Source organism: Dipodomys spectabilis, unplaced genomic scaffold (assembly GCF_019054845.1).
Source record: "Dipodomys spectabilis isolate Male_0828 unplaced genomic scaffold, ASM1905484v1 ptg000518l, whole genome shotgun sequence".
In the NCBI taxonomy this organism is placed as follows: domain Eukaryota; kingdom Metazoa; phylum Chordata; class Mammalia; order Rodentia; family Heteromyidae; genus Dipodomys; species Dipodomys spectabilis.
In genome coordinates, this window is record NW_024871195.1 from 426,132 (window position 1) to 453,810 (window position 27,679).

The following is a 27,679-nucleotide window of genomic DNA, read 5'->3' on the forward strand; positions in this document are numbered from 1 at the left end:
TGGCCTCAGTGTGTCAATGTCTAGAATCCTATATGATTTATTATGTCCCAGTGTGTGTCTGTGTGAGAGAGAGTGTGTATATTTTCTAATCATTCAGTGTGTTTACTTGTAGATTTATAGGCACAGTCTAGTTACCACAGTAGTGATAGGAGGGAAAAACTAGGGGAGAGTGAGGGAAGGGGAGATGTGGCTGAAAAAGAATTGTACTCATTACTTATTACCTGATTCATGTAACTGTAACCCCTCTGTATGTCAACTCTACAATAACAATAAATTTTAAAAAAAAACAAGCATCTTCACTTTGCATGGCATAAGCTGCCCAGATGGACTTGAACATACACAGAGAACATAATGGAACTATTTATCAGGAAGAGACTATATAATAAATGGTCATATCATAAATAATCACATTAGAGCAAGGTCTGAGAAAAGTTGATGGCTGATAAAAGAAAACACCAGGAATGTTAAATAGCTGTTTCAGAGTGTGTACTTTGTTACTACATCAAATATTTTGCTATTTTTGGTCCCCTCAAATTTAATTAATAAAATTAATTTTATTAATTTTTATAACTTACACAGTATTTCATCTGGTAATAGTGCTCAAAAGCATGTGTACATTAGATTCTGGCTCATTAGCATTATAGACTCTAGAGCCGACATCTCCAATTTTATAGATAAGAAGACTGAGGCTACCCGCATTGCATGAATAATTAATAATGATGCTAGATTCAAAGATTCATTTTCCTAACTCGCGGTCCAATATTTTCTTCATTAAATAAATTCAAAATTGAAACTGAACTGTGAGATTATTTTCTCTGAATTTAATCAGGACTTTCGCTGGCAATGCTAGGGTTCTGCCCTCTGCTCTTTGTATTCCTGATTTCCCACGACAGCTTCAGTAACAAGCTGTAGCCAGACACTGCTACTTCTCTACCAATATCCTCTTCCTTTTCTCTTCCCAGAGAATAGAAAGTTTGTTTGGTGTTTGTGCATGTGTTTATTTGTTTTTTTTTTTTCCTGAAAAGCACTGTGCCAAATGAAAAACTTAATTTCCCAGGCTCCAAAGTCCTAAGTGTGAGAAAAATGACAAAAGCCCTGAGGAAAAATGTCCTTTTCAGAATCATATCCCTCCCAGAAGCATGTCACTTCCAGAATCATAAAGGCAGAACTTCAGGAGAAGTTGCATTTGTAACATTTGCTCTTCTTCCCCCATTCTCTTTCTGCCTGGAATCTGAACTGGATTTCTGGAGATACAACCGCCATTTTGCTACCATATGAGGAGACGCCAGGATGACAGCCAAAGTCTGGCAACATTGTGGTGAAGTTCTGCTAGCCAGGATTGGTCACCTACTTGAGACAAATAAAACTTCTATTTTGTTATGCCACTGTTGTAGTTCTGCTATATGTAGCCATTTGCAACCTTTAATGTTTAATACCTAAGCTAATAAAAACGGACATATTCCTATGTGCTGCTCCACTGATTCAAAATCTTCCCATGATGGTCTCAAGCAGTAGACCACTAAAAACACATGAACTTTACAGCTTGGTACCTAAGGTTCTTATAAGACTCTTATGTCCTAATAACTCGGAAACACATCCTGCATAGCAGCCAAATAGAACTCCCTGCCAACTGTCTGTCTCATCGTATCTTTCCCCATCAAAATCCCAGTCTTGTCAAGATCTCCCTCACACATCACCTCCTTCAGCAGTCTTAGCAGATCCCTCCAATCTAATGAGATTTCTCCTTTTGAACTCTCAAAACAATTGTGTTTGTTCCTCTTCTATGCTGCCTTACACAACTGTGCATAAGTGCTTTCCTGAGCAAGAGGCCCCTGGAGGTCAAGGGACCTTGTCCTATTGGAACAAGAAGCACCAAGCTCCCAGCACATTAGTTGCAGATGATTAATAATCACTTTCTGCACTGGATTAATAAACGCTTCCCCTCTCCTAATGCATCTCTGACTGATCCATGCCAACACTCTAATGACTTACAAGAAGCATGTGTGACAGCAGGAGCAAGCCGAGCTGCATTCGGGCTGCTGTATTGTTTTGACACCAGCACAAGTGATAATGGGCTGTGACTTGGTGTGTCAAAGCGCTCACTCAAGACTCCTGAACCAGCCTCTGCGGCTGTCACCGCCCCAGCCTGCACAAGCCTTTCCTCTTAACACCATGTGGCCACTGACAACCAAAGGCCAGCTAGCTGGTCATTCCTCTCCCAAGGACACAAACAACAGAGGAGCAGCATCTCCTGGTGAGCTGTTAGCACCCTTGGAGGGAGACCTGGCACCTGTGCAAGAGGAGTGACCAGAAGCATGCTGGGATGGGAGCCAGGTGAATACGGAGTAAGCAAAAGGTTGGGACTACAAAGCAGAAGGGATAATGAAAAGAAGGCGATTTCAGAAAGACTGCAATGGAGACTTCATAATCTAAATATGAACTAAAATACAAAATAACACGGGAAAGAATATGTACATATTAAGATATAACTGAAGTGAAAGAAATACATTTTCCTTCATCACGTAGCATGTATGCCCCAAAGAAAAACCCTGTCTTCGGTAAAAGAATAATTCTAGATCTGCCATTTGCCAATGACCACATCTTAAATACATGAAACTGTTTTAAATAACTGCGACATAGAGGCTCAGTAATAGAACACATGCTAAGCATATATAAAGTCCTAGCTTAAACTTTCTAGAACCAGAAAAAAGGGGAGAGAAAAATTATATAATTAGCCAGGCACCAGGGGTTCACATCTATAATTCTAGCTACTCAGGAGGCTGAGATCTGAGGATCACGGTGCAAAGCCAGCCCATGCAGGAAAGTCCATGAGACTCTTACCACCAGAAAACTGGAAATGGTGCTGTGGCTCAAGTGGTAGAACACTTGCCTTGAGTTGAAGAGCTGAGGGCCCAGAGTTCAAGCCCCAGGACTGACAAATATATACATACATATATAATTAACTATTTATAATTAACTATTATTAAACTCATTGCTTTTAAATCTCTGAGGGAAAAAAATTCAAGCATTAACCATAAAGCTGGATGCTGTACCTTATACCTATAATGCTAGCTACTCAGGAGGATGAGATCTAGATAATAAGATTCAAAGCCAGCCCAGGCAGAAAAAGTCCATGAGACTCTTACCTTCAACTAGCAAACCACCAGAAGTGGAAGTATGGCTCAAGTGGCAGAGGAACAGCCTTGAGAAAAATAAGTAAGAGAATATCCTGACCCTGACTTCAAACCCCTAGTACCGGCATACACACACAAAAGTAAGTACAACTTGTATTAGAAATTATTTTAAATAATTATTTTAACTTATTAGCTAAAATTAATGGCTTATTTTAAGTTATGATTAAAACAGCAATGCAAGAATAAGCATTTAATATAGGTACTGAATGCTGGTTAAAAATAACTGAGTGTATATTGAAGACCTTGTAGGGATATGTGAACTACATTAGACCACTACAGGTAAGTTATTTAATTTGCTGGAAGGTGAAAGTTTATTCACCACAAGTCTTATTAAGTGAATGAACCCTGATCCTCCCAATGAGATAACTCCCTGGAGACCCAGCCCCATCAAGCTCCTCCCCACACTGGTCCTCTGTGACTACACAAATCTTTGCTTATGTTTTTAATACCAGTACTGGGGCTTGAACTTTGGCCTTGGCACTCTTCCTTCAACTTTTTCTGCTCATAGCTAGCAGTATAACATTCTTCCATTTCTGGCTTGTGGGTTAACTGGCAGTAAGAGTCTCACTGATAGCCAGGCGCCGGTGGCTCAAGCCTGTAATCCTAGCTACTCAAAAGGCTGAGATCTGAGGATCATGGTTCAAAGCCAGCCCAGGCAGCAAAGTCCGTGTGACTCTTATCTCCAATAAACCACTAGAAAACCGGAAGTGGTTCAAGCCCCACGACTGAAAAAAAAAATGAGTCTCACTGATATATATGTCTAGTCTAGCTTTAAATCTCAATTCTCACATTTCAGCCTCCTGAGTAGCTAAGATTGCAGGCTTGAGACACTGATACCCTGTGACAGTTAAATCTTTGTGATTAGAATCTGGACCTGTAGCACCTGTGCTCTGTTGCTCATGTTCCAGGCCTTTCCCTTCCTGATGTAATGCTCACCCTACTTTCCAAAAGCTACAAGAGCATCCTCCATGCCCTGCGCTCCTCCCTGGGAGCTGCCCTTCTCTACAAGGCTGCCTTTACCCACCAAACCCCATGCTCTAACCTGCAGCATCAGCAGCCCCCGTGCCAGCTGTGCAGGGCCACAGGCTAGAGCGTGGGCTGTCAGATGCACAGGCCTGGGCCAGCGCCAATACCCAGGAAGTAAAAATAGAACCACTAGGTCCAGGAAAGTGTGATCACCAGGACTTGGTGGAATTCACATTATAATATTTGGCAGAAGAAACATTATATTCTATTTTAGGATATTTATTTCCATGTAGGCATCATTGTATTACACCAAAGTGGATGATTTTGACTAAGATCTAGTGAATTATACTTTATGGAAAATTGAATTTTTTTTAAAAAATACACAATTTAAAAACACTATGTACAATTCTATGATTGGATAACTATCAAATAATTATATTTGACTTTGGGGTACACCATGCAATTTTTTATACAGATTTACCTTCATAATTATATTTTCTTAGAATATTATTAGCTTTCAGTTGGTAATTCTAATATTAAAACAAACACACACCAAAACACAGTGGGACCACACATCTACTAGTTGGCAGGAGAGAAAGAGGTCGTCTTCAAATGCCATTTCCCACAGGTAATTCATACTTAATTTTTTTAGAAGAGAATACTGCTCAAAAAAGAAAGAACACAGGAAGAGTTTAAATATGAAATAAAAACAGAAAAGAAATAGAATGGAAAAAGACTGGAGAAATAAGGAAAATTTTAAATCAGAATTAAATTAAAATTAGTTCTTTTGAATTTACTTCCATTTGATTTCTTACTGTTCTGCTTATAAATTAATTGCATTTTGCCCCAATAACTGAATATAACATAATATATAATATATATAACATATATATAATATAATATAACATATCTAGTTGGATTCTTTAGTCATATAAATATCACTATTTATAAATCTTTCATTTTAATTCTTTTTTTTGCTACAGTCACTTAATCTAGGAGAAAAAAAGAGCTTCAAGACAGTGAGGTTTACTATGAAGCTACTAGCTCCTATGAAAATGCTCCAGGAGGAAAGATGAAAAGAAGGAACCTTTATTCAAAGGTGACAAGTTCAGTTCTCATTACATTCAAATTTCCTAGGATACAAATACCTACTGACAACACATCCCCAGAGGAAATCATTGACATCATTTTTTTTTCATTGCAGCCCTTCTGCTGTGCATAGCCCTGATTTGTTGGAGGCAGTTCCAGAAGTATAAAGACTTAAGAAGAAAAGACTTGAGCAACCATTTCCACATGGCTTCACTGGAGTCAACTTCCAGAGGACTTAGAAAGGAAATTTCATTACACTATCAAACTATGTAAAATACATTAAGTGTTTTGAAATAAAAAGGAAAGAGATAATGTCATATCAAATACTTAATTCACAAGAAAGAAAACTACTCCTCTCCTAGTTGATGTACAACTGAGGAACAGGATACTGTTAATTATAAGTAAATAAAAACACATACACACACACACACACACACACACACACACACACACACACACATATTTCCTGTACCTTAAGAAAAGCGAAGAGATTTAGAAAATAATGCTGGTGAACCACAAATAGTAGCAGAAGAAGGAGCTACCCAAAATAAAAGCAATGGATAAAAGAAAAGAATCTGGCAATATGAAATAATAATAAAAACAACAACAGTCATAATAGCAGCAAATACTATCCAGTACTTATCCTGGGTCAAGGACAATGCAAACACTTAATGGGGGCTGCTTCATTCAATCTTCCTAACATCCCCCTACAAGGGATAAATTATTTTCACCCCCAGTTTATAGATGAGAAGACTGAAGCAGGGAGTCACAGAACTAGGAAGGGAAATCACCAAGATTAAAAGCACAGAAGTCAGAGACCACACCTACACTGTTCTCAATCAGAACAATTGGAGACTTAAGGCCTGTGCGCTGTTAGCTCTTGGATGACCTTACTGAGCATGAATGAAGCTACCATAATTAAGCATCCATCAGGAATAACTCCTACCAGTTCTATAGGAGAAGACAGTAGTAAGCAAATTCACTTTTAGCTACTTGTACTTGTTATGTTAAAAATTACACATTTATACAGCAATGGAGGGACAAAGGGCGAACAGATACAGTAATTGGTGCTCACTGGACACTATGTTTAAAATGAACTATACAACTTATGGATAGAGATGGGAGGGGGAAACTAGGAGAGAGTAAGGGGAAGGGTGACATTGTCCAAAAAGAAAGGTATTCTTTAGCTGACATGTAATTGTAACCCCTCTGTACATTGCCTTTATAATAAAATATTTAATTACACATTTAAAGAAAAAACTAACATACAATAGTAAACTTCTGTAAGCAACCTTTACCTTCAAACCTTAACTGGTTTTACTTCTACATCTTCACACTTTTGTATGGCTTTTAATTTGGTTCATTCAGTAAATCCTAACATTTAAGCCAAGCTTAGTGATTCAAGTCTATAATCCTAGCTAGCTGACACTGGGTATATTGTAGCTCCAGACCAATCTAGGCATAAAAGTTCTCAAGACTTCAACTCAACCAATGGCTAAGTACAACGATGTGCACCTGACATTCCCCAGAACACTAGGAGGCACAAACAAAAATTAGACTTTGTGCTCTAGGCTAGCCCAAGCATAAAATGAGACCCCACTTCAAAAAAGAGGCTGGAGGCATACATAGCTCCAATGGCAAAGCCCTTACCCAAAGGCTCTGAGTTCAATCCTTAGCAAAGCCACAAATTTCTAACATCTGAAATTGAATAGTCATGTTCAACCAAGTTTTTGTAACACAGAATACTTCTACTCCTGCCCACTCACCACAATCAGACAGATCACAGAGAGGACCTGGTGCGTGACAATCCACCACTTCCCAGCAAAACCAACGTCCTGATCCAGAACTGTGGACATCAACCCACAGGAACCCCTGCATGCTGAAGATGCATCTCTCGCTAGCACAGAATCAAGGGTGCTGTGCACAGATCCACTTTGGTGCCACACATTTCCAAAACCCTTTTTAAATTCAAAATAAATCAATGTCTGAGAGGCTGCTTGGGGACATAGGAATCTTGCTTTTCCTCACATCAAACTTTGTGTGTGTGTGTGTGTTGGTCCTAGGGCTTAAAAGTCAAAGCCCACGTACTGTCCCTAAGCTTTTGTGCTGAAGACTAGCGCTCTTACCACTGGAGCCACAGCTCCACTTCTGGCTGTTTTGTAAATAATTTCTTAGAGGTGAGAGTCTCATTGACTTTCCTGCCCAGGCTGGCTTTGAACTGTGTTTCTCAGATCTCAGCCTCCTGAGTGGCTAAGATTACAGACTTGAACCACCAGCACCCAGCAACAACTTTTGACTTTTCACCTTTCATGAGCAGATACAGAAAACACACACACCAAAAAAAAAAAAAAAAATCTAGGTTTCTTGCTCCATCTTCCTATGAACAACTTTCCTTCCTTAAGATGTCAACACTTACTTTCCAGGAAAATAAAAGAAAGAACTTCCTAAATGGCACCCCCAGTTCCCTGAAAATGATCCATTCACTCCACAGACTGAAGCACCTTAGTCCTAAAGGAGTAAATGTATGCCAAAGAATTAGAAAGACATAGCTGCATCCCATGATTTTTAGAAGTTCAACCTGGGTTTTGCTTGACACCGTGTTATTAAAAAAAAAAAAAAAACCTGTTAGCATGGTCATAAATCACATTGGGATGTCCAAGCAAGAACAGTGCCGCCTGGAAACAATTCGTGTCATGTTGTAACATACTCAGCTGTTCACCGTGCACAAACAACACTTGTAATGAAAACACTGCCATACATCTTGACTTGTCAGAGAACAAATCAGTTTTATCTGTTCATTTTGTGGTTTAGTGTCCTAGGTATTTTAGAAAACATAATTTATAATTCCTCATGCAATTATATATGAAATTAAATCATCTCACTTCCCCAGAAGCATCAGAATATTTCAGATTAAGTAGAATGCATTTGTAATGTCTTTGAAGGTTTTTTCCCCCCTGCCTCCTTTCCTCCTGATCTACTCCAGAAAGAAAATGAAAGAAAAAAAGGAGACATAGCTTGCCTTTTTAACAATTGACTCCAGTTATATTAGGTTGGCCTTATATGGACTTTTACTGATATTCTTAATAACCCACCATAGTAACCACATTTTGATCATGTGAGCAAAGAAGGCTTTGAGGTGGTTATTTGGAGATAAGAGTCTCAGAGAGGGGCTGGGGAGGTGGCTTAGTGGTAGAGTGCTTGCCTTGAATGCATGAGGCTCTGGGTTTGATTCCTCAGCACCACATAAGCAGAAAAAGCCGTAAGTGATGCTGTAGCTCAAGTGGTAGAGCGCTAGCCTTGAGCTGAAGAGCTGAGGGACAGTGCCCAGGCCCAGAGTTCAGACCCACGACCAACCAAAAAAAAGAAAAAGAAAAAGAGTCTCAGAGAATTTCTTCCCCAGGCTGCCTTCAAATCAAGATCCTCATATCTCAGATTCCTGAGCAGCTAGGCTCACAAGCATAAGTCACCTGCACCTGGCTCACACCTCTCTTTTAGCTTATATCTTACTGGCTATTCCTAAGGCATTCCAAAGGGAGAGAAGGCTGTTGCTGTACTACTTGTGACACACTCTCACCCCTTCCTGGCTTTAGTTTTGTTTTTTGGTTTGTTTGTTTTTTGTTTTTTTTTGTCGGTCATGGGGCTTGAACTCTAGGCCTGGGTGCTCTACCTGACTCTTCAGCTCAAGGCAAGCCTCTACCACCACTTGAGCCACAGTGCCATTTCCTGCTTTAGTTATTTTTCAGGTAGGCTTTCCCATTTGTACTCAGCACTGGCCTCAAACCATGATCTCCCTACTACTGCCTCCTCATACCTGGGGCCTAGAGCTGTGACCCAAATCCTTGAGATTGAAAATATGAGCCAGTATGCCTGGAATGTTTCAATTATTTTACTTCTTCTCTTTCTTCTTGGTCTTTCCTGCCCCTCACATTGCCCTCCCTCACACAAAGAGCCTTGCTATTTAGCCCAGGCTGGTCTCAAACTCATACCTCAGCCTCTTCAGTGGTGGGATTACAGGTATGTATGTTTTAATATACCTGCCTTTACATACATTTGAATTCTAAGTAGGCCCGACTGACAACTGGTAAAGTACAGGGGAAGACTATGGGAAGAAGCTAGGCTCATTTTTGAACTGGGAGACAAAGATGAGCGTTCATTTCTTCTCCATGTCCAATAGGACCAAAGGTCTAGTAGAAACAAATCACACACAGATTGCCATGGCTGTGGTAGCAAGCCTGGAAGTCTTCATGAGCTGCTTGACGGGTTCTGTACCTTCAAGAGCAGGCTATCCTCAGCTAATGCAAACTCAATAAAAGCCTTCCAAAGGTTCTCCAATGGTTCTTTCACAGTCTCTTCACTACTACACATAGCGAAAACCAGAGGCTTACAAACAGATGAACTGTCATCGGCTATTAATTCCTAGGCCACAGGACATCTTAACATAGGCTTGTCATTATGAAACTAGTAAGCACTCAGTCACTAGGCCACACAATACTGTGTATGTGCTCTCTAAAGAGGAAAAAGACCAAACTGTTGGTAAGAACAAGACTATTACAAAAACAAAATATGAAATCAATTAATGTGTTTCTTGAATGGCACAATGCCTTTATACTCTTCTTCCACATGAAAAACAAACAAAATAACTCTTTGTCACTTTTAACTGTACCATAAGACAAAGGTAAGAAAATGAGTCAATGCAGAAATAGTAGCAATACTAATGGGCCTTTCACCTGAAATGAAGCAAAAGAAAAAAATACATATTTTTCAAAGACTAACTGTATTTGTACATAAATGTTGGCATAAATCATTCTGCTTACCCAGCATGTATTGGGTATTCTCTGCATTTTTAAGTGAGTGACTGCTCCTAAATTTTTCCAAAAACAAACATGACACAAAAAGAAAAAAAGAGCTGGATACCAGGCTCACGCCTATAATGTTAACTACACAGGAGGCTGAGATCTGAGGATGGTGGTTCAAAGCCAGACCAGACAGGAAAGTCCATGAGACTCTTATCGCCAATAAACCACCAGAAAACCAGAAGTAGCACTGTGGCTCAAGTGGTAGTATGCTGGCCTTGAGCTGAAGAGCTCAGGATAGCACTCAGGCCCAGAGTTCAAGCCCCACGACCAAGAAAAAAAAAGAAAAAAAGAAAAAAGAAAGGGAGAGGGCCTATAATCCTATAATCCTCAGATTTCAGAGGCTGAAAGGTTGGTGAGGCTCTTATCTCTAATTAACCACCAGAAGACCAGAAGACCAGAAATGTCACTGCAGTTCAAAGTAGTAGAGTGCTAGCCTTGAGCAAAAGAGCTCATGGATAGTGCCCACACACTAAGTTCAAGCCCCATGACTGACCAAAAAAAAAAAAAAGAAAGAAAAAGGAAGGTCAGAGATAGCATATAGGCCACATACACACACACACACACACACACACACACACACACACACACACACACACACACACACACACACACACACACACACACACACACACAATTGAAAGACTTGAGAATGATATTGAAAAGGGGGGACATGATTCAAGTGACAGAGTATTTACTTAGCAAGCTTTAAATACTAAATTCAATCCCAGTACTACCATATGAACAATCAAAAATGTTTCTTTTTAATTTAGAAACCAAAAGCTTGTTATTAGCAATGAAAATAATAATTAAGAATATAAGGATTATAGCTGGGCACTAGGGGCTTAAGCCTGAAATTCTACTCAGGTGGCTGAGATCTGAGGATCAAGGTTTGAAACTACCCTAAAGCTAGCCCAGGAGGAAAGTCCATGAGGCACTGTGACTCAAAGTGATAGAGCGCTAGCCCTGAGCAATAAAAGCTCAGGGACAGAGCCCAGGCCTTGAGTTCAAGCTCCAGGACCAGCACAAAATTAAAAGAACAACAAACAAGAGTACGTGAATTTTACAGATTATACTGTTAAGTGAAGATTTTATACATATATAATCTCAGCTATGTAAAAATAGGCATAAAACTATGACAAAAGGGAAATAACTTAAAAATATTGCCTAGGTGTTTGGTCCCATGGCATTTTGTTTTGTTTTTGTTTTCTATTTAAATTTTTAATTTTAACTTTATAACCAATTCTGTAATTCATTCAATAACCAGTTTTATATTATCATTAAAAAGGGACCTTTTGGCAATACTGGGGATGAACTCGTATCTTTGTATTTGTTATGCACAAGCCCTACCACCTAAGCCACGCTTCCATTTCTCTTACTTTAAGTTTTTTTTCAGATAAGGTTTCCTACTATTGCTTGGTCTACCTCTGACCATGATCTTCCAATGTTCAACTGCTGGGTAGCTAGGAATATAGGCACGAGTCACTATGCTTAGCCAGGAAAGGATCTTTCTTTTTTTTTTTTTTTTCTTGTTGTTGTTGGTACCAGTATTGAACTTATGTTCTGACACTTGATCTGCTTGCATAGCTGGCGCTCTATTATTTGAGCCATGTCTCCAGTCTGGCTTTTTTGCTGGTCATTTTTGGAGTTGGAGTCTCATAGACTTTTCTGTCTGGGTTGGTTTCAAACTAGAATCCTTTGGATCTCAGCCTTCTGAGATTACAGGCAAAAGCCACTGGTATTTGGTATTTGGTCAAAAATATTTTTAATGCTGTACATTTTACGAGGAGTTTAAATAGACAAAAATGAGGCTAAGTGTAATAAGTTATTATAAAATGCTATTTGCAGCCAGGTACCAGTGGCTCATGTCTATAATCCTACCTACTCAGGAATCTAAGATTTGAGGATCACAGTTTGAAGCCACCCTGCACAGGAAAGTCCATGAGACTCTTATCTCAACTAAACTACAAAAAAAAAAAAAAGGAAGTAGAGCTGTGGCTCCAGTGGTAGCACAAAACCTCAGGGAGAGCAACCAGGCCCAGAGATCCAACCCCAGTACCAGAAAACAAAAACAAAAAAACTACTTGCCATATAGTAAGTTCAAGTTTGTTATTTACACTCAAAACAAGCTCCTTATTCAATATAAAAATGTGTGTTCATTCAACTACCAATTCAAAATGTCAACCTTTGGTCAGCTCCTGAAACTATAGCTTATTAGTCTAAATTCTGTTCTCAACCAACAAACTAGACATATAATACCACTGAATGGGATCATGTTTGAGTATACTTTCTCAAAACCAGTGTTGTGCTGATCAAGATCTTTACTTCTCTGAGATTGCTTCCTCACTGTTAAAATGTGGGTGATATAAGGTTCTTTCTGGAGCTACTGCAAGCAGTAGGAATGTTAATGCATGCTAAACATCAGCTAGAATCGTTGGTACATAAGTAGCACTCAACATTAATCATAAAAAATATATCCAGAATATGTCTGTTATGGAAAATTTCAGTTTCTCTCACAAAAAAAAAGTAAAGCTTGGTTTAATCCCAACTACTTCTAGCAACATGAAATTTGTGCTATTCTACACATGAGTTAGTCCACATAGGTATAAAGTGATTTTAAAAAGCTGAAACTTTTTAAGTAAATGCCTGCATCATTTTACGTTTAACTCTCAAACTCCATCAAATCACTTAGTCTTGTTCTGGTTAAAGATCTCTTCTCCCAGAGCTGAAATTTACCAAAACCCAACTCTAGAAAAGAGGCAGAAAATAAGGCTTCCTACCTAAGGTTTTGCTATCTGTTGGATTGTTTTCTATCTTCCAAACATACATCTTGAGAGCAGGGACATCACACATCAGGTTCTTTGCTAGATTTCCAACACCTCGTACATAACATAACATAATAATAAATACTAGAGAACCAGAAAAGCAAGCTGTGACCCAGCCAAGTTTCTTTGTTTGTTTGTTTGTTTTTTGTCATTTCTAACTTTCATTTTAAATTATATGTTGAATACATTGGATATATTGGGTTAAACAAAATTGACCATTAAGATAAATTTTTATCCTTTTCTTTTTACTCATTAGAATGTGGGTACAAGAAAATTTACAATGATATTCACATTTTATTTCCATTGTCTACTCTTCCAATAGATGGTGTTAAAAAGTGCTTTTTTTTACCAAATGATTCTGATAAATAGGTCAATAGAAGATATTCTATTGCAAATTATATAAAATAGACCTCCTCTGAATGAATTCTCCTTATCCCTTGGGGAATCACCATATTTAGAATAGATAGGACATTTCAAATTGTTATTTATTGCTGTGGCTCTTTTTATCAAGAATCAACTTCCCATCTAACTCAAGATCAGATCCGTGATGGACAACTTTTGTCACCAAATCTTCTAGGGCAGAGGTTTAAAATGTTCTGTGAGCTTTCTAGTATTCCATTCTCTGACTTCTAAAACTGACCAAAGGAAAAGGACAGCAGCATATCTGTACTGAGGAAGAGCAGGAGGCTAAGAGGAAGCTCCAATCTGTTTGATTTGAATACAGCCTCCAGGAATCTTTTCCAGGCCCTCAAAAACAAGCTTGTAAAATAGCAGGGCAGATCTGCTCTCCTTTTCTGAGTGAGATTTCCTCAAACTAGATAGAGGAAAACTTATGTTTTCTCTCATGGACACTTAAAACAATTTCTGCCAGTTGCTTTTGAGACGCGTGCTCCAGAGGCTTGATTTAAGAGCCCTTAGAGTTCCCAGTGCTGAAGCAGGGGGAGGGGGGACACTGCATTTCAAAGTGCTGGATTTTAAATGCTCATCACCTTCAAGAAACCAACCAAGGTGCCCCTGTGTGACCAAACAACTAGCTGAACATTCATACTCCAGTCTCCCTCAGGACCCCATGCTGCTGTGCTCCCCACCTCACAGATAGAACAGGAGGTTCCAAACAGTACAGGGTCCCACTGGTGCCAAGCCAGCAGAGAAAAACAATAAATGGCCACTTTCTGATGCTATGCAAATGAATTTCTATAGCTCTGAGACCCCATACAAACATAAAAATTCAGTAAAACTGATCTGAGAAAAATATGAATGAAGAACTTAACAAGATACACAATCTTACATGAATAATAGGTAATATTAAAAAGAATAAAGGAAGTCATTCTTCTAGCTATTAAATAAAGGACTAAATCATTGAAGGCTAGTCTGTTCAACCCTAGGTCATTTCACAGAAATTCCAGAACACAGATCTTAGGAGATCAGCCCTCCATGTCATGAACATTAATGTCTAAACTCCTAAAAAAGACCTGAGACCGTTTAGGAAGTACAACAAACCGGGGCTGGGAAGGTGGCTCAAGTGATAGAGTGCTAGCCTATCTTGAACTGAAGAGCTGAGGGACAGTGCCCAGGAACAGAATTCAGGCCCATGACCAACAAAAATAAACTAAAATAAAATACAAAAAACAACATGCTTGCCTAGTAATAAGTTTGGCCTTTGTATCAGGACTGATTATGATCTCATAAACAAGAATTGTATGTTTGAAATACTCAAGCTGCTACAGACCCTTTATTTTAGAAGTTGGATTCAATAGACAATAATTCTGTAAGCTTAGGGTATTTGTTTTTAATGAAGTCTGTCTCAATTACCTTGAAAAAGTACCTATTTGTACTTCATCATGGAAATGAAATAGAGAAGGAGAGAGAGAAAGATCATATATCATGTATCATATTTTTTACAAGCAGCCTATTCAAGACAGTATTGCTTTTTAGGGTTTACATTTTTAAAAGGCAAAAATTAAATAATAAGTGGTATCTATCTCAACTCTAAACTGCTGAAAATCACCCTGTTCACAAGCATCTCTGTGGTGAAGCTTCCTGATTTGAGTTAGCTCTTTCACTCTGAGCTTGTACACTTGAGAAGGTCATTTTTCACTTTCTCTGCCTCAGCTTTCTCTCCCATCAAATAAGAATTAAGTAAAATAAGGAAGAGTGCCTAATGAACAGTAATTGCTCCAATTGTTACTTAGCATTACGAAAACTATTATAAATCACTTGGCTTATACATTACAGAACTTCATTGATAACTTCCTGATTCTTTCCTGACCTTTCTTTTGAGATAACCAACAGAAATGCACCTAAATCCTAAGTTTCTATCCTAATGGATAAAACAGGATGGACAATGAGACCTACTAAACAAAATGTGGTAAGGAAGGTAGAAATAACTAACTTCCCACTTATTCAGAGAATTTAGAAAATAGAGTTTAATACATTTTTTTCTGATTAAGAGAAGAGAAAAATTTTACCACCCACCCTGCTGACATTTTAATTTATTTCTTTTGTCTTTTTTCTATGCCACACATGTGGGATTTTAAATAATTGAGGCTATTCAGCACCCTACTTGATTGGCATTAACATTTGCAAAATACATTTTCCATGTTATTTTTTAAATATCATTTAAGATTACCTCATAAATGTAATTATTGCAACATAAATCAGAAATGATGATGAGCACACTTTTGGAACATTCTATTTTAACACCAAAAAATACCCAGCCAGAAAGAATTGCTGGTTATTTATTGCTCTGCATGTTTGCTTTTACATAAAATTCTCTAGTCAAAAATAATTTTGTAAATTTATTTGGAAACTTACAGAAAGCAAAAGAGAAATAAACTATTCACTTGCAAATTCAATCCTGCATGTAGAGTGACGCACCACCTTGCTCTCACCACTACCCCAGAGTCCAGCATTCATACTGGCGAGTATGATGAGTAACTACTTAATCAGTGGGTGAGAGAACTTCTGGCTTGTGTGAGAAGCTTCGGTTATTATCAAAAGCCTTATGGAGCCTTGCAGGCTCATGCCTGTAATCCTAGCTACTCAGAAGCTAAAGTCTAAACAACTCAGTAGTTTGAAGCCAGCCCAGGCAGAAAAGTCCATGAGACTCTTATCTCCAATTAATGACCCAAAAGCCAGCTGTTGAGTTGTGGTTCATGTAGCTGGTGTAGCACCAGCCTTGAGTGAAAAAGCTAAGGGACAAGCAGGTGCTGGTGGCTCATGCCTATAATCGTAGCTACTCAGGAGGCTGAGATCTGAGGATCACGGTTCAAAGTCAGCATGGGCAGGAAAGTCCGTGAAACTCTTTTATTTTTTTGGGACCGGTCGTGGGGCCTGAAATCTGGGCCTGGGCTCTGTCCCTCAGCTCTTCAGCTCAAGGCTAGCACTCTACCACTTGAGCCACAGCGCCACTTCCAGCTTTTTTCTTTTTGCTTATGTGGTGCTGAGGAATCGAACCCAGGGTCTCATGCATGCAAGGCAAGCGCTCTACCACTGAACCACCTTCCAGCCCCTCCGTGAAACTCATCTCCAATAAACCACCAGAAAACCGGAAGTGGCTGTAATTCAAGTGGTAGAGTGGTCGCCTTGAGCTGAAAAGCTGAAGGACAGTGCCTTGGCCCAGAATTCAAGCCCCACGATGAGAATTCAGGCCCCATGACCAAAAAAAAAAAAAAGCTAAGGGACAGTGCTCAGGTTCTTCTGAGTTACATCCACAGTCAAAAGCTTTTCAAAATTGAAAGGATGTGCTTGGAGCTGGTGGCTCACATTGGCAATTCCTAGCTACTCAGTAGGCTGAGATCTGAGGATTGTGATTCAAAGCCAGGGCTAGGAAAGTGGCTCAGTGGTAGAGTGCTTGCCTTGCACGCATGAGGCCCTGGGTTTGATTCCTCAGCACCATATAAACAGAAAAGGCTGGAAGTAGTGCTATGGCTCAAGTGGTAGAGCACTAGCCTTGAGCTGAAGAGCTGAGGGACAGCACCCAGACCCAAGTTCAAGCACCAAGACCAACCTCCCCCGCCCCCCCACCAAAGCCAGTGTGGGCAGGAAAGTCTATGAGACTCTTATCACCAATTAACCAATTCAACAAAGCAGTTTATGAATACAGTGTGCCTTGATCAATGTCACTTTTCAACATTGTTGACATTGGGAGTGGAACTGTGGATCAAGTGTAGCCTTCAGCAAAAAAAAGCTCAGGGAATAATAGCACCTAAGCCCTGAATTCAAGCCCCAGGACTGGCGTGTGCACATGCACATCCAAGCTCATGTGCAATCACACGCGTGCGTGTGGGCACACACACACACACACACACACACACACACACACACACAGAAAATTGATAGGATGAAGAGTAATCAGTTTAAGATTGAGAATAGGGGAACGTGGTGTCCCTGCATATCAGCAGACCTAGGTAAATACCCCCTTCTAAAGACTACAAGACTCCAAAGACTACAAGACTCCAAATCCTAGCAGAGACAAGGGCTCTTACAAAGTTGTGCCTACAGTTCATTAGCTCTTACTCTACCTATTCTGAGTAAAGCAAAGAGACTTTGAGCTTCCAGTCTTTTGCATATACAAAACAGCAGGTCCAATGAATCCTGTAAGTCATATCCATGACAATAACAGAGTTCCTGGAACGTGTATTAGAAAATGTAGGGTCTGGTCAGCTACAAACATGGTTCTCATGAGTTGTTACAATATCTTGTGCCCTTTTCTCTCTTGGGTTCCGACTTCTGACCTTCTAAAAAAGATTACTGTTAACCCTGGAGGGGGCGGGAAATCCTAAACTCTGTGGTAGCAAGATTTCTGTCCTCTTTAAGGGTTATAAAGAAAGAAGAGGAGGGCTGGAAGGGGTTGGTGAGAATGTTGAAAAGTGACATTTATCAAGACACACTGTATTCATAAACTGCTTTGCTGAATAGCAACTCCTTTCTACAACTACTTAAAGATAATAAAAAAAATCAAAAAAGAAAGAAAGAAGCAAATATTCTTTCTTAATAAAACCTTTTCAGCTCACTTGGAGGGAATATCCTTTTAGAGAAAAGAAATTGACAATCTCATGCTCACAAAAGCATAGGTGCACTCCCTTGTCATTGGGACTTGAGCACCATTCCAAAATAATGACACTGCTCATGTATTTTCTCTTTCATAGACAACCTCAGATATGTCTCCAATTCAATTACTGAAAAACCTTTCCTAGTCACGTCAAAATGAAACATCATGCTTCAAGAGCCTACGTTTTTAAAAACAGGCTCAAGCAACCTGCTAGTTTAGCAGTCAGTTCAAAGCTGTCTAACTTCTCCAGCACAGAAGGAAGAGATTCAGAGCCTTTTCCACCGCCAGTGGCTTTACGAAAGGGTCCCTAAATAACAACCCCATCTTGGGGAAATTACAAACCTGAACAGAAAACAAAACATGACAAGAAGAAAACAACAACACACATAAAACCTCCTGCCTTACGTCCTCAAAAGGCCATCTTTAATTCTGCCTCCTTTCTACTTTTCTCTCCTTCTGCTCCTCACCCTGCTTGTCTCATCAAGCATACCATTTTATATATAACAAGCATGCACAAAGCCAACTTCTAATCATCTGAACAACAACAAAGATCTATTACATTTATTCCAAAATAAACAATACCAACTTTTTCCATTTACCCAAAACACAGACCAGCAGCCTAAAACAGAACAAATTGATTTTTTGTTGTTGTTTTTCTCTTTACCTTTACAGTACAGAATCCAGTGATAAAAGCCTCTGTTTATAATGGAAGGTTTATTTTGTGATCTAGAGCTTCTCACAATGTTATTATGTTAATTCAACTTACAAAGAAAGTGTATATGTATCAAGTTGTCATGTCGAAAACGAACTTTACAACTTTGGTGGGGGGGGAGGATTGGGTGGGGGGGGGCAGGGGGAGGCTGGGAAGGGATGGGAAGGGGAAACAAAGGAGGAGGCTACAATGCTTGATAAGAAATGTACTCACTATCTTGCCCATGTAATTGTAACCCCTCTGTACAGTATTTTCACAATAAAAAAGAAAAAAAAAGCAAGTGTATATGTAGTATTTTTTAACCTTATTTTTCAAAACTCTTGAGGAAGCAAATAATCACTTTTGACTTGTTCCTCATGTAATCCTCCACTGTGGACGGTATTTATTGCCAGTACCTCACCTCCGGGAGTGGAACACGGTCCACATCACTGAAGGCACGGTGCGGCTCCCTGGTGCAAATTTCCTGAGAGCTCCTTTCCTCAGCATGTGCCAAGAATCAAATCTTGGCCACTTAGTGCTTCGTGTTCCACATGTGAGCTCACGATGTGTTCAACAGCCCTGCTAACTGAGATGGATAGCCCTGTCAAACAGGAAGCTGGCACACCAGGATGCAAGCAGTGGATACAATGACCTTTACATTCAAAGAAAAACATCCCTAAAATGGCATGAAAAGTTTCTGGGAAGGGAGGGAGAGGGGGTTCTTTTATTTCATTTATGCACATAGCATGAAATAAAATCAATGGTATTCAGTAGGCAATTTGCTTGGGATCAAATCCTGAATCCCTCACATATGGAAGAGAGTTGTTGAGGAATGGGAATGAATCATCCTTTATCACACTTTTTGAAAGCACTGACTCTATAGCTCAGCTGTATCACTGCACCCAAACTGGCCAAGAGATTGGCTGTAGACTGCACTTGGACTGGGGGTGATGTGCTGGGTGACACACTATTAAATCCAATGTCATTGGTTACTATATTTGTCATTCTGTATAAATGCCTAATCTCTCAAAGCTTCTTTATCAGAATAAACGAAGCTTTGACAGTCCTTAGGAATGATATGAAGAACTCAAAAATTAGCAAACAGTCTTAGCATCTACAATAATGCTAAGAAAATACTGTAAAGTAGGAAATATATAAAATAAAATGTATATATGTAAGTTACATATTTCCTGTAGTTATAACTATAATCACAAACTATACAATTCAATCATTTCAACTGGAAAATGAAAATAATAATTCCTGGGTAAAAATATTACCTTTATTCAAGGTTTGGGGGCTGTTTGTGTGATTTGTTTTGTCAATTCTTTGGCATAAAAGAACAATGGTCTATGCTTCAGAATGAAACAAGAGAAAATCACAATGAGTTCCCCAGTATTATACACTGAAATAATGATGCAATTTTAGTAGTTAATTAAATAGGTAAAAGGAAGTGATTACAAACACATAGTGATTTTTTTTCATGAATGGACCACATCAAAATGAAAGAACAGTTTTCAAAGATACAAAAGACTAAGATGCATCCATTTATCTCTGTTTAATTAAAAACTGATCATAAACTGCAGAAGCCAGAGGACCAAAGCAATAAATAAATTTAGAAAGCAAAATTCATAGAAATCACATATGAAGGTTTACATAAAATGGGAGTCAAAAATCCCAGCACTGGCCCTGAGACCACGAATTTGCTCCCTTGAGAAAAAAGAAACAAAATTATTTTTAAAAAAAACAAACAAACACAAAAACAAAAATAGGATTCCTTTGAAATGCAAGTCAATTTTGGTGACTATACAGGTACTGGTCAAATGTTTCCTACAACAAGAAGAAATAAGGTTCTGCAAAACACATCTTACTACTTACTGTTTGATACAAATGCTAAACCTGACAATTCTCTTACAAGCCTTGCTTAGGGAATTATTTCTAAGAACCCGCTCTTCTTTAGATCATAGGAGGCTTGGAGAAGACCGGAGATGTCTGAATACCTTGGGCTTGAGCTGCAGAGCTGTGGGAATACCCCAGGGCCAGGAGTGCCGTCTCCACCAGCTGGCTGAAAAGCACATCTTTCCTCACCAAGACAAACTCAGCATGTTCTTCTCTGTTGTCATATTCAAGAGAGCCATCCAACTGCTCCACCACACAAAAGACAGGAATCATCAAACCTGGAGAGAGAGGATTCAAGAGCAAAACATAAGTATTACAAAGCAAATCTGAGTCACCATGATGAAAAGAGAAGAGATAGTTGCAAAAGTCGCTCATCTGTGATCAGTAGTGGTTTAGAATCAACAGGTCTCTTATTCCTATGAGCCTAATGGAAATGTGTAGGTTTTCCCTTCCCATTATCACTGTCAGACCACAACAGAAACACTGGTGGCTATGGCAGAAGCCCTCAGATTCTAGCACTAGGTCCTACCCTCAGCATTCAGTGAACTCCAGGTGATCTTATAGACCCCAGAATCTTCAGTGGCTCTTCTTCGCTCATTACCTACTTGCTAGTACATCAGTATTAGCATTTTCTAACCAGATTTACTTGTATTTTCAGTTTCTACTTTAAAGACACCAGGGGAAAAGGTGACAGTGTTTTAGTTCAAGGCCCTAGGTGTTACATGGATATGTATAAGAAAGTCAACAGAAATCCCTCTTGCAGGCTTTAAAAAAAAATCCTGGCTGAAAATATTTTGATCATGAAAAGTTTTAACTCACGTTTAACTTTTATAAAATAGTCATCCAAATATAAAACTTGTTCTCTTTAGAATTATTATTTTATATATTAACACCAGTTACAACTGGGAAAAAATGACTATTTTTTTCTTATGTTTGCAGAGTAAAGAAGTAAACTACCCTACAGAATAAAGCAAATTAGTCTAGTTGAAAATCTGTTGAAATCTGTTGTCACTGAAATATTTCTCTGCTTTGTATCAAAGTGTGAAAAGCTAAAAAATGTTTAATTCACTAAACAGTTTTAAGATGTTTTTATTTTTTTTAAAGTCATACAGGAATTTGTATCTAAACATAGCGAAAGCAGAATAAGATCAAAAGCTTTACTAACATATAAGTAATAAACATGGACTCTGTCCTATGTAATTTCCACAAATTATTATGTTACAGAATAAGAATCTGCTCTGAGTCTTCTCTTGATACAAAAAAGATCAAATGTGATGAAGAATGGGTGGGCAAGAGGAGAAGGGCATGTGAAGGGCATGTGTGATAGTCATGTAGAAGGCATAACAATGCCTTGAAATGACAATGAAGACAAATCCTCTACAAAGTTATTAGACCAGAGTAAAGCCCTGACACACAGGACTTTTCCAGAAGTCCCTCCCTGTTGCCTGACCCCAGACAGCTCCTGACTCACTCTGATCTGAGGAAAGAGGGTGGGAGCAGACACAGATTCAGGTTTTTGTTCTAAAGATAATACAATGGTGCAACTGGTTCCCATGTGCTAATTATTATTATTAAAGATAATAAGTATTGGGTGTAATTATTAAATGCAATCATTATTAACAATAATAATACTCATTAAGAATTGTTATCATTAAAGATCATGGTAATTATTATTAAGACTGAAGAACACACTAACAAGTCTTACCATACTATACTTGAGACAACTATTGACTCAATGTCCACCTTGAGAATACCAAGGCAACATTATTGTCCACAGCAAATGTATTACCCATAGGGTAGATTTAAGGAAAATACGAGGTAACAGTGAAATAGGCCAATTTTTAGGCTAAAGAAAGGACTTAACCTGCCGTATGATGCTCTATAAAATGTAATTTTTCATTGTGACCATCACTGATATATGAAATGTTGGTTTATTTTTACTAAATTTATTCCCTAATGTGATGACGGCACGTATGAAGTAATAAAAATTAGATATCCCCACCACCACCACACACACAGATTATCCCTGTAATCATTTCTTTTCCAGCCTTCACTCCATGTATCAGGCATCAACCATGTCTCCAGAGATACAAGTAAGAACAAGTCTGCTGTGGCTCCTGGACTCCATGTGGCCAAGAGCTTTATAAAATCTTCCTGAACAAGCATAAAACTATTTTATAGGACTCATTCATAAAAGACCTCCCTTACAGGAGAATAGCCCCTGTTTAGACCTTTTAACTCTTCCATACTGGTATATGATCTTTGTCCAAGGCAGCAGGTTGATTTCAGTGAATTAAGCATGAGCACACAGAGGGCCACATAGCCAGTGGTGCTACTTCACGACTAATACCTGTGTGTACATAAGTTCCAATGCTGAAAATCCATGTACTGTCCCTAATGTCAGCATCTGAGTGTCACACAACTGAGAATCAGATAAGACCTTTAGATGAATCCAGTTGCCCCGTAAGCTATCATATGCTCATTACTTAGGCACCATAAATCTTTCTCAATCTACTTTCAACTGAGAAAACTCAAGACCTTACTAATTTTTAAAGATAATAATTTATTAACAATTCAATCAATTAGATATGAAGCATAAGATAAAGGCTCAGGGACCTATTTATTCATGTAGGGACTTATGCTTTACAACTATTAATAGGTGAAGTATTTCCTAAGCATTTTAGTTCAGTGATTGAAGGAAGCAACTGTTAGCTGACATAAGAGCAACAACTCCTTACAGACGAACAGCAAACACCACTGCCACTCAACAGCCATAACCTAATTTGTTTTTTTAAAAGAGACTTCAGGATCACTTATACAATAAAACAATACTAACTAGGAATACATAATATAGGACTATTCTGAAGCATATATGTCTATGAGGACACTAAAGAATATGATAATAGGGCTGACACCTAGGAGACTGAGGCCAGAGGATTTCAAGTTCCTGACTAGACTGGGCTTCATAGTGGGACACTGTCTCAAAAGAAAAGTCATAATAGGTTGCATAAACATATACACATATACGCGTACATACATATGTACATTTATAGACATAAACATAGCTATATCTTGTTAACTGGAGCCTGAGCTGGCTTTGAACCAGGATCCTCAGATCTCAGCCTCTTGAGTCGCTAGTGTTACAGGAATGAGCCACCAGCACCTAGCATCCTAGCATCAATTTTCTTTTTTGTGTGTGTCCAGTCGTGGGGCCTGAACCGCTGGGCCTAGGCGCTGTCCCTCAGCTCTTCAGCTCAAGGCTAGCGCTCTACCACTTGAGCCACAGCGCCACTTCCAGCTTTTTTCTTTTTGCTTATGTGGTGCTGAGGAATCGAACCCAGGGCCTAATGCATGCAAGGCAAGTGCTCTACCACTGAGCCACCTTCCCAGCCCCTAGCATCAATTATCTAGGGGTTATATTTAAACCTCTAGGGAAAAAAAAATCACCTTCTTACTAGAATCCTATCAGTGTAAATAATTATGATTTTACAATAAAATTGTTTTTTATCAATAATTACGATTTTACAATAAAATTGTTTTTATCAAAGAAGAGAAAGATAACAAAAATAGATGTAATTACTGGTAACAATGAAAAGAGAAATAAATACAGTAAAAACAATGCAATTGAGGTCAACCATGGAAAGAGGAGAATTAAGGCACTGTTTTATAAGGCCTTTAAAATAGGACACCCTAAGGGAAACAAAACATTAAAGGTAAAATATACATTATCCATTTGGTCCTACCACTCTCCTTAAGCAAAGGGGAGAAAAAGAAATGAAAGAGGGAGAAAATAGATGGAATGCTAGAGAGGGTGTTCAGAAAGTATTTTAAAAAAAGAATTTTAAATTGAAAAGAATTTAAAGACAAACCCCAATAAAAGAACAGCAGTTGGGAAAACTAAATGCACTTACAACAAACTGAAAGATGATGAAGAAACAGAGAACAGAAAAACTGTGGTTCTGGCCCTGTATATTTTGAGCTTATGGCATCATTTTTCTTTTATTGTAACACAAACCCGTTTCCAGATGATCATTTGGAGAACTTTGGACTTTTTCATCATAAGCCTGGTTAAGCCATTTACAATTGTAGGGGGTACACAGGTAGTTTAATCTAGAAGACAGGCACTTAGGCCCCAGCCATTTGCTAAAAATCAAGACTTGTTCTGACACCCAGGGATATGTAAGGAATTTTGTAGTCACAGAGGTTAAAAAAAAAAAAAAGCTTATAATCCTCTCTCCACTAGAAAAATACTTTTTCCCCACTATCATTAGTGATGATGCTGAAATTGCCATTTTCATTATATTATTTCTGAAGACGTGTGTAGAACTATAGAGCCATTGATATTGCCTCTATCCAGTAGCCTGGGAGTTGGCTGGCTACAGATGATTGGGTCCTGCCTGACCTATCACTCCTGTCCTGTGTAAGGAGTGGGGGGTGGGGGGGAATATCCAGCCTTTCCAAGTCTCTGACTGTTTCTAGCTACATCCTAGAGTTGCTGTATTAAACAATGTTACATATCTCAGTTTTTGATACATACTTCTTAATTAATGAGGATCTGCCTAGCAAATGTGAACCCGATTTCAAAACCCCAGCATCGTGAAAACAAAAAACTTAAAAATAAGTAAGTGAAAATAAAAAATAAATAAAAACTTCAACCAATAGAATTAATTTTTCTCTTTTCAAGACCAATCAATACTGTTTTATACAGGGGAAAAAGAAAACAAATTTTTCAACTATTTTTTATTAACAATGCTTATGATACTAAAAGGTCTTTCTTTGGAATGAAAAGTATACTAATAGTCGCTGAATGGCCTAATCATTGAATATTCTAACAATACTAAGTAACTATAGAATGAACTGTTATACAAATAATATTAGCTCAAAATGTTCAACAGAAAAAAAGGTGTTTAGAAGCACTACACTTCATGCTTTCAGTCTGACTATCCAATACTCTAATCACAACTTCTGGCTATTAAGCTCTGAAAATATCACTTGGCATGAACTGAGATTTATATTATGGCAAAATACAGATTTGATTTCAATGGTTTAATACTAAAAAGCAATAAAATATATCTAATGTTTAATAATTAACTGCAGTATACAAATAGTTTTGGTATATTGAGCTAAATAAGTTACTGAAATTAATTTCCCTGTTCTACTTGTTTTAAATGGAGCAAGCAGAAAATTTAAAATTATTCATTGGTTATATTTCTATCAAGCATCATTACTCTAAGCCATCTGCTAAACAGCAACACAAACAATAGTGTTGGGGGAAAACAAAGGAGGAAGCAACAATGCTCAGTAGGAAATTTACTCATTACCTTGCTCCTGTAACTGTAACCCCTCTGTACAGCATTCTTACAATAAAAACCATACAAAAAAATCTTCCAACAAATCAAAAAAAATAGTTTATCTCAAATAGGATAAACTTATACTGAGGCCTAATTAAGTGACTATAGTGTTACTTCTTGGATATTCCTTGGGTGTCTTTCCTCTGTGTCTCAGAAAGTATGAGACTTGAGAAACTTGGTTAAATTCCAAATCCAATGTTATCTGCTCTGTTATCGCCAAGCAAATTGTAAGCTGTAATTCTAGTCCTAACAATATTAATCTTCTTTAACGAAGAAAAGGATTTTTCCCCTTTCCTTCATTTTAAGTAATTGTCTTTATGAAATGCTACAACACTAGCTATGAAAGTGACTAGAGAAACAATCATACTCTACTGCTCTATCTAGATGTTTAATCTCAACAATGAAAAGTAAAAGTCATCTCAGCACCATGAGGTCTCTATGACAGAACTCAACCACCTCTCATTAAAGACAAAAATACAATAAGGTCTGGGAAGGTGGCTCAGTGGTAGAGTGCTTGCCTTGCATGCATGAGGTTCAATTCCTCAGCATCACATAAGCAGAAAAAAGCCGGAACTGGTGCTGTGGCTCAAGTGGTAGGGTGCTAGCCTTGAGCTGAAGAGTTGAGGGACAGCACCCAGGCCCAGAGTTCAGCCCCCACAACTGACAAAAAAAAAAAAAAAAAACAATAAGCAGGGCACCAGTGGCTCACAAGGTTGATATCTAAGTATTACAGTTTAAAGCCAGCTCGGACAGGAAAGTCTCTGAGACTCTTATCTCCAATAACCACCAAAAAGCCAGCCATGGAGCTATGGCTCAAGTGGTAGAACAAAAAATATGAGGGGCAGAGCCTTGGCCCTGAGCTCAAGCCTCAGTACAGGCACAAAGTAGAGAAGGGGTTAGGGGAGAGGTCCATAGCATTACATTATCTAGCTTATCATTTACTCTACAGAAGCTGCTTTTATTTTCTCATATTTACCATGTGAGAGGGCTATTATTACTCTCATTTAATGAACCTGAAGCTATGGGAGAATAAATAGAATGATACAAAAACAAACAAGGGAAATGAAGAGCAGTTCAGTTTATTCCATCTAAATACCACACTTCTCTTTGAAAAATAATACTCCAAAATCTGCTCTCACAGAATCTCAGGTGTTGGCTATTTAGTAAAGGAGTCTCTACTACTTGCTTTGTCCAATGAGTGGCCAGTATTAGTTATTAAGTAAATTTAGTTGTCAGTACAACCAAGTAGTAGGCTTCGAAGAGAACAAAAAAAAAAAAATGAGTTCCTGCTTTTGAGTCAGACAAGAAAGGCTCACCCAAAAGGGAGAAAAGGCCCAGCCTCCTACCTCCCAGATAGCCCCTTTGTTTTCTGGGACAACCAGCATTCCAGGGACTGCCCCTTGAAAGACCAGAGCCCTTCCCAGAAGATAGCAGTAAGTCCTTCCTCATACAGAAGAGAGAAGAAAGCCCACCCATTTCCTCCAGCACAGAGCACCCACTCCCCTCCCCAGGGCCAGCAGCATATCTGGTTCTATCATTGGAGAAGATTCTAGAGCTAAAGGAAGATTACAAATGCTTTGGGCAGAGCCTCGCAGATCTATTCTTTGAACTGAACCTGAATAAAAAGCACTACACTTCACAGTAAATCAACCCTAGACCAAGCCCTTTAAGAGACTGAAAATTTATTCTACCACGTAGACCAGGAGAGTCTTCTGAAGACTAGGAGAGGAAGAAGTGAAGGACTATCTCTTCCTATTGCAA

General features: G+C 38.6%; 1 protein-coding gene across 1 annotated transcript in view; it reads right to left on the minus strand.

The window, feature by feature from the left end:
- Satb2 (SATB homeobox 2) overlaps positions 1-27,679 on the minus strand; it is a 181,499-nt gene that overhangs the window by 136,583 nt on the left and 17,237 nt on the right. Inside the window, exon 3 of the mRNA XM_042670088.1 lies at positions 20,669-20,845. Within this exon, the coding sequence (XP_042526022.1) occupies positions 20,669-20,845 (177 nt within the window). The remainder of the gene's footprint in view (positions 1-20,668; positions 20,846-27,679) is intronic.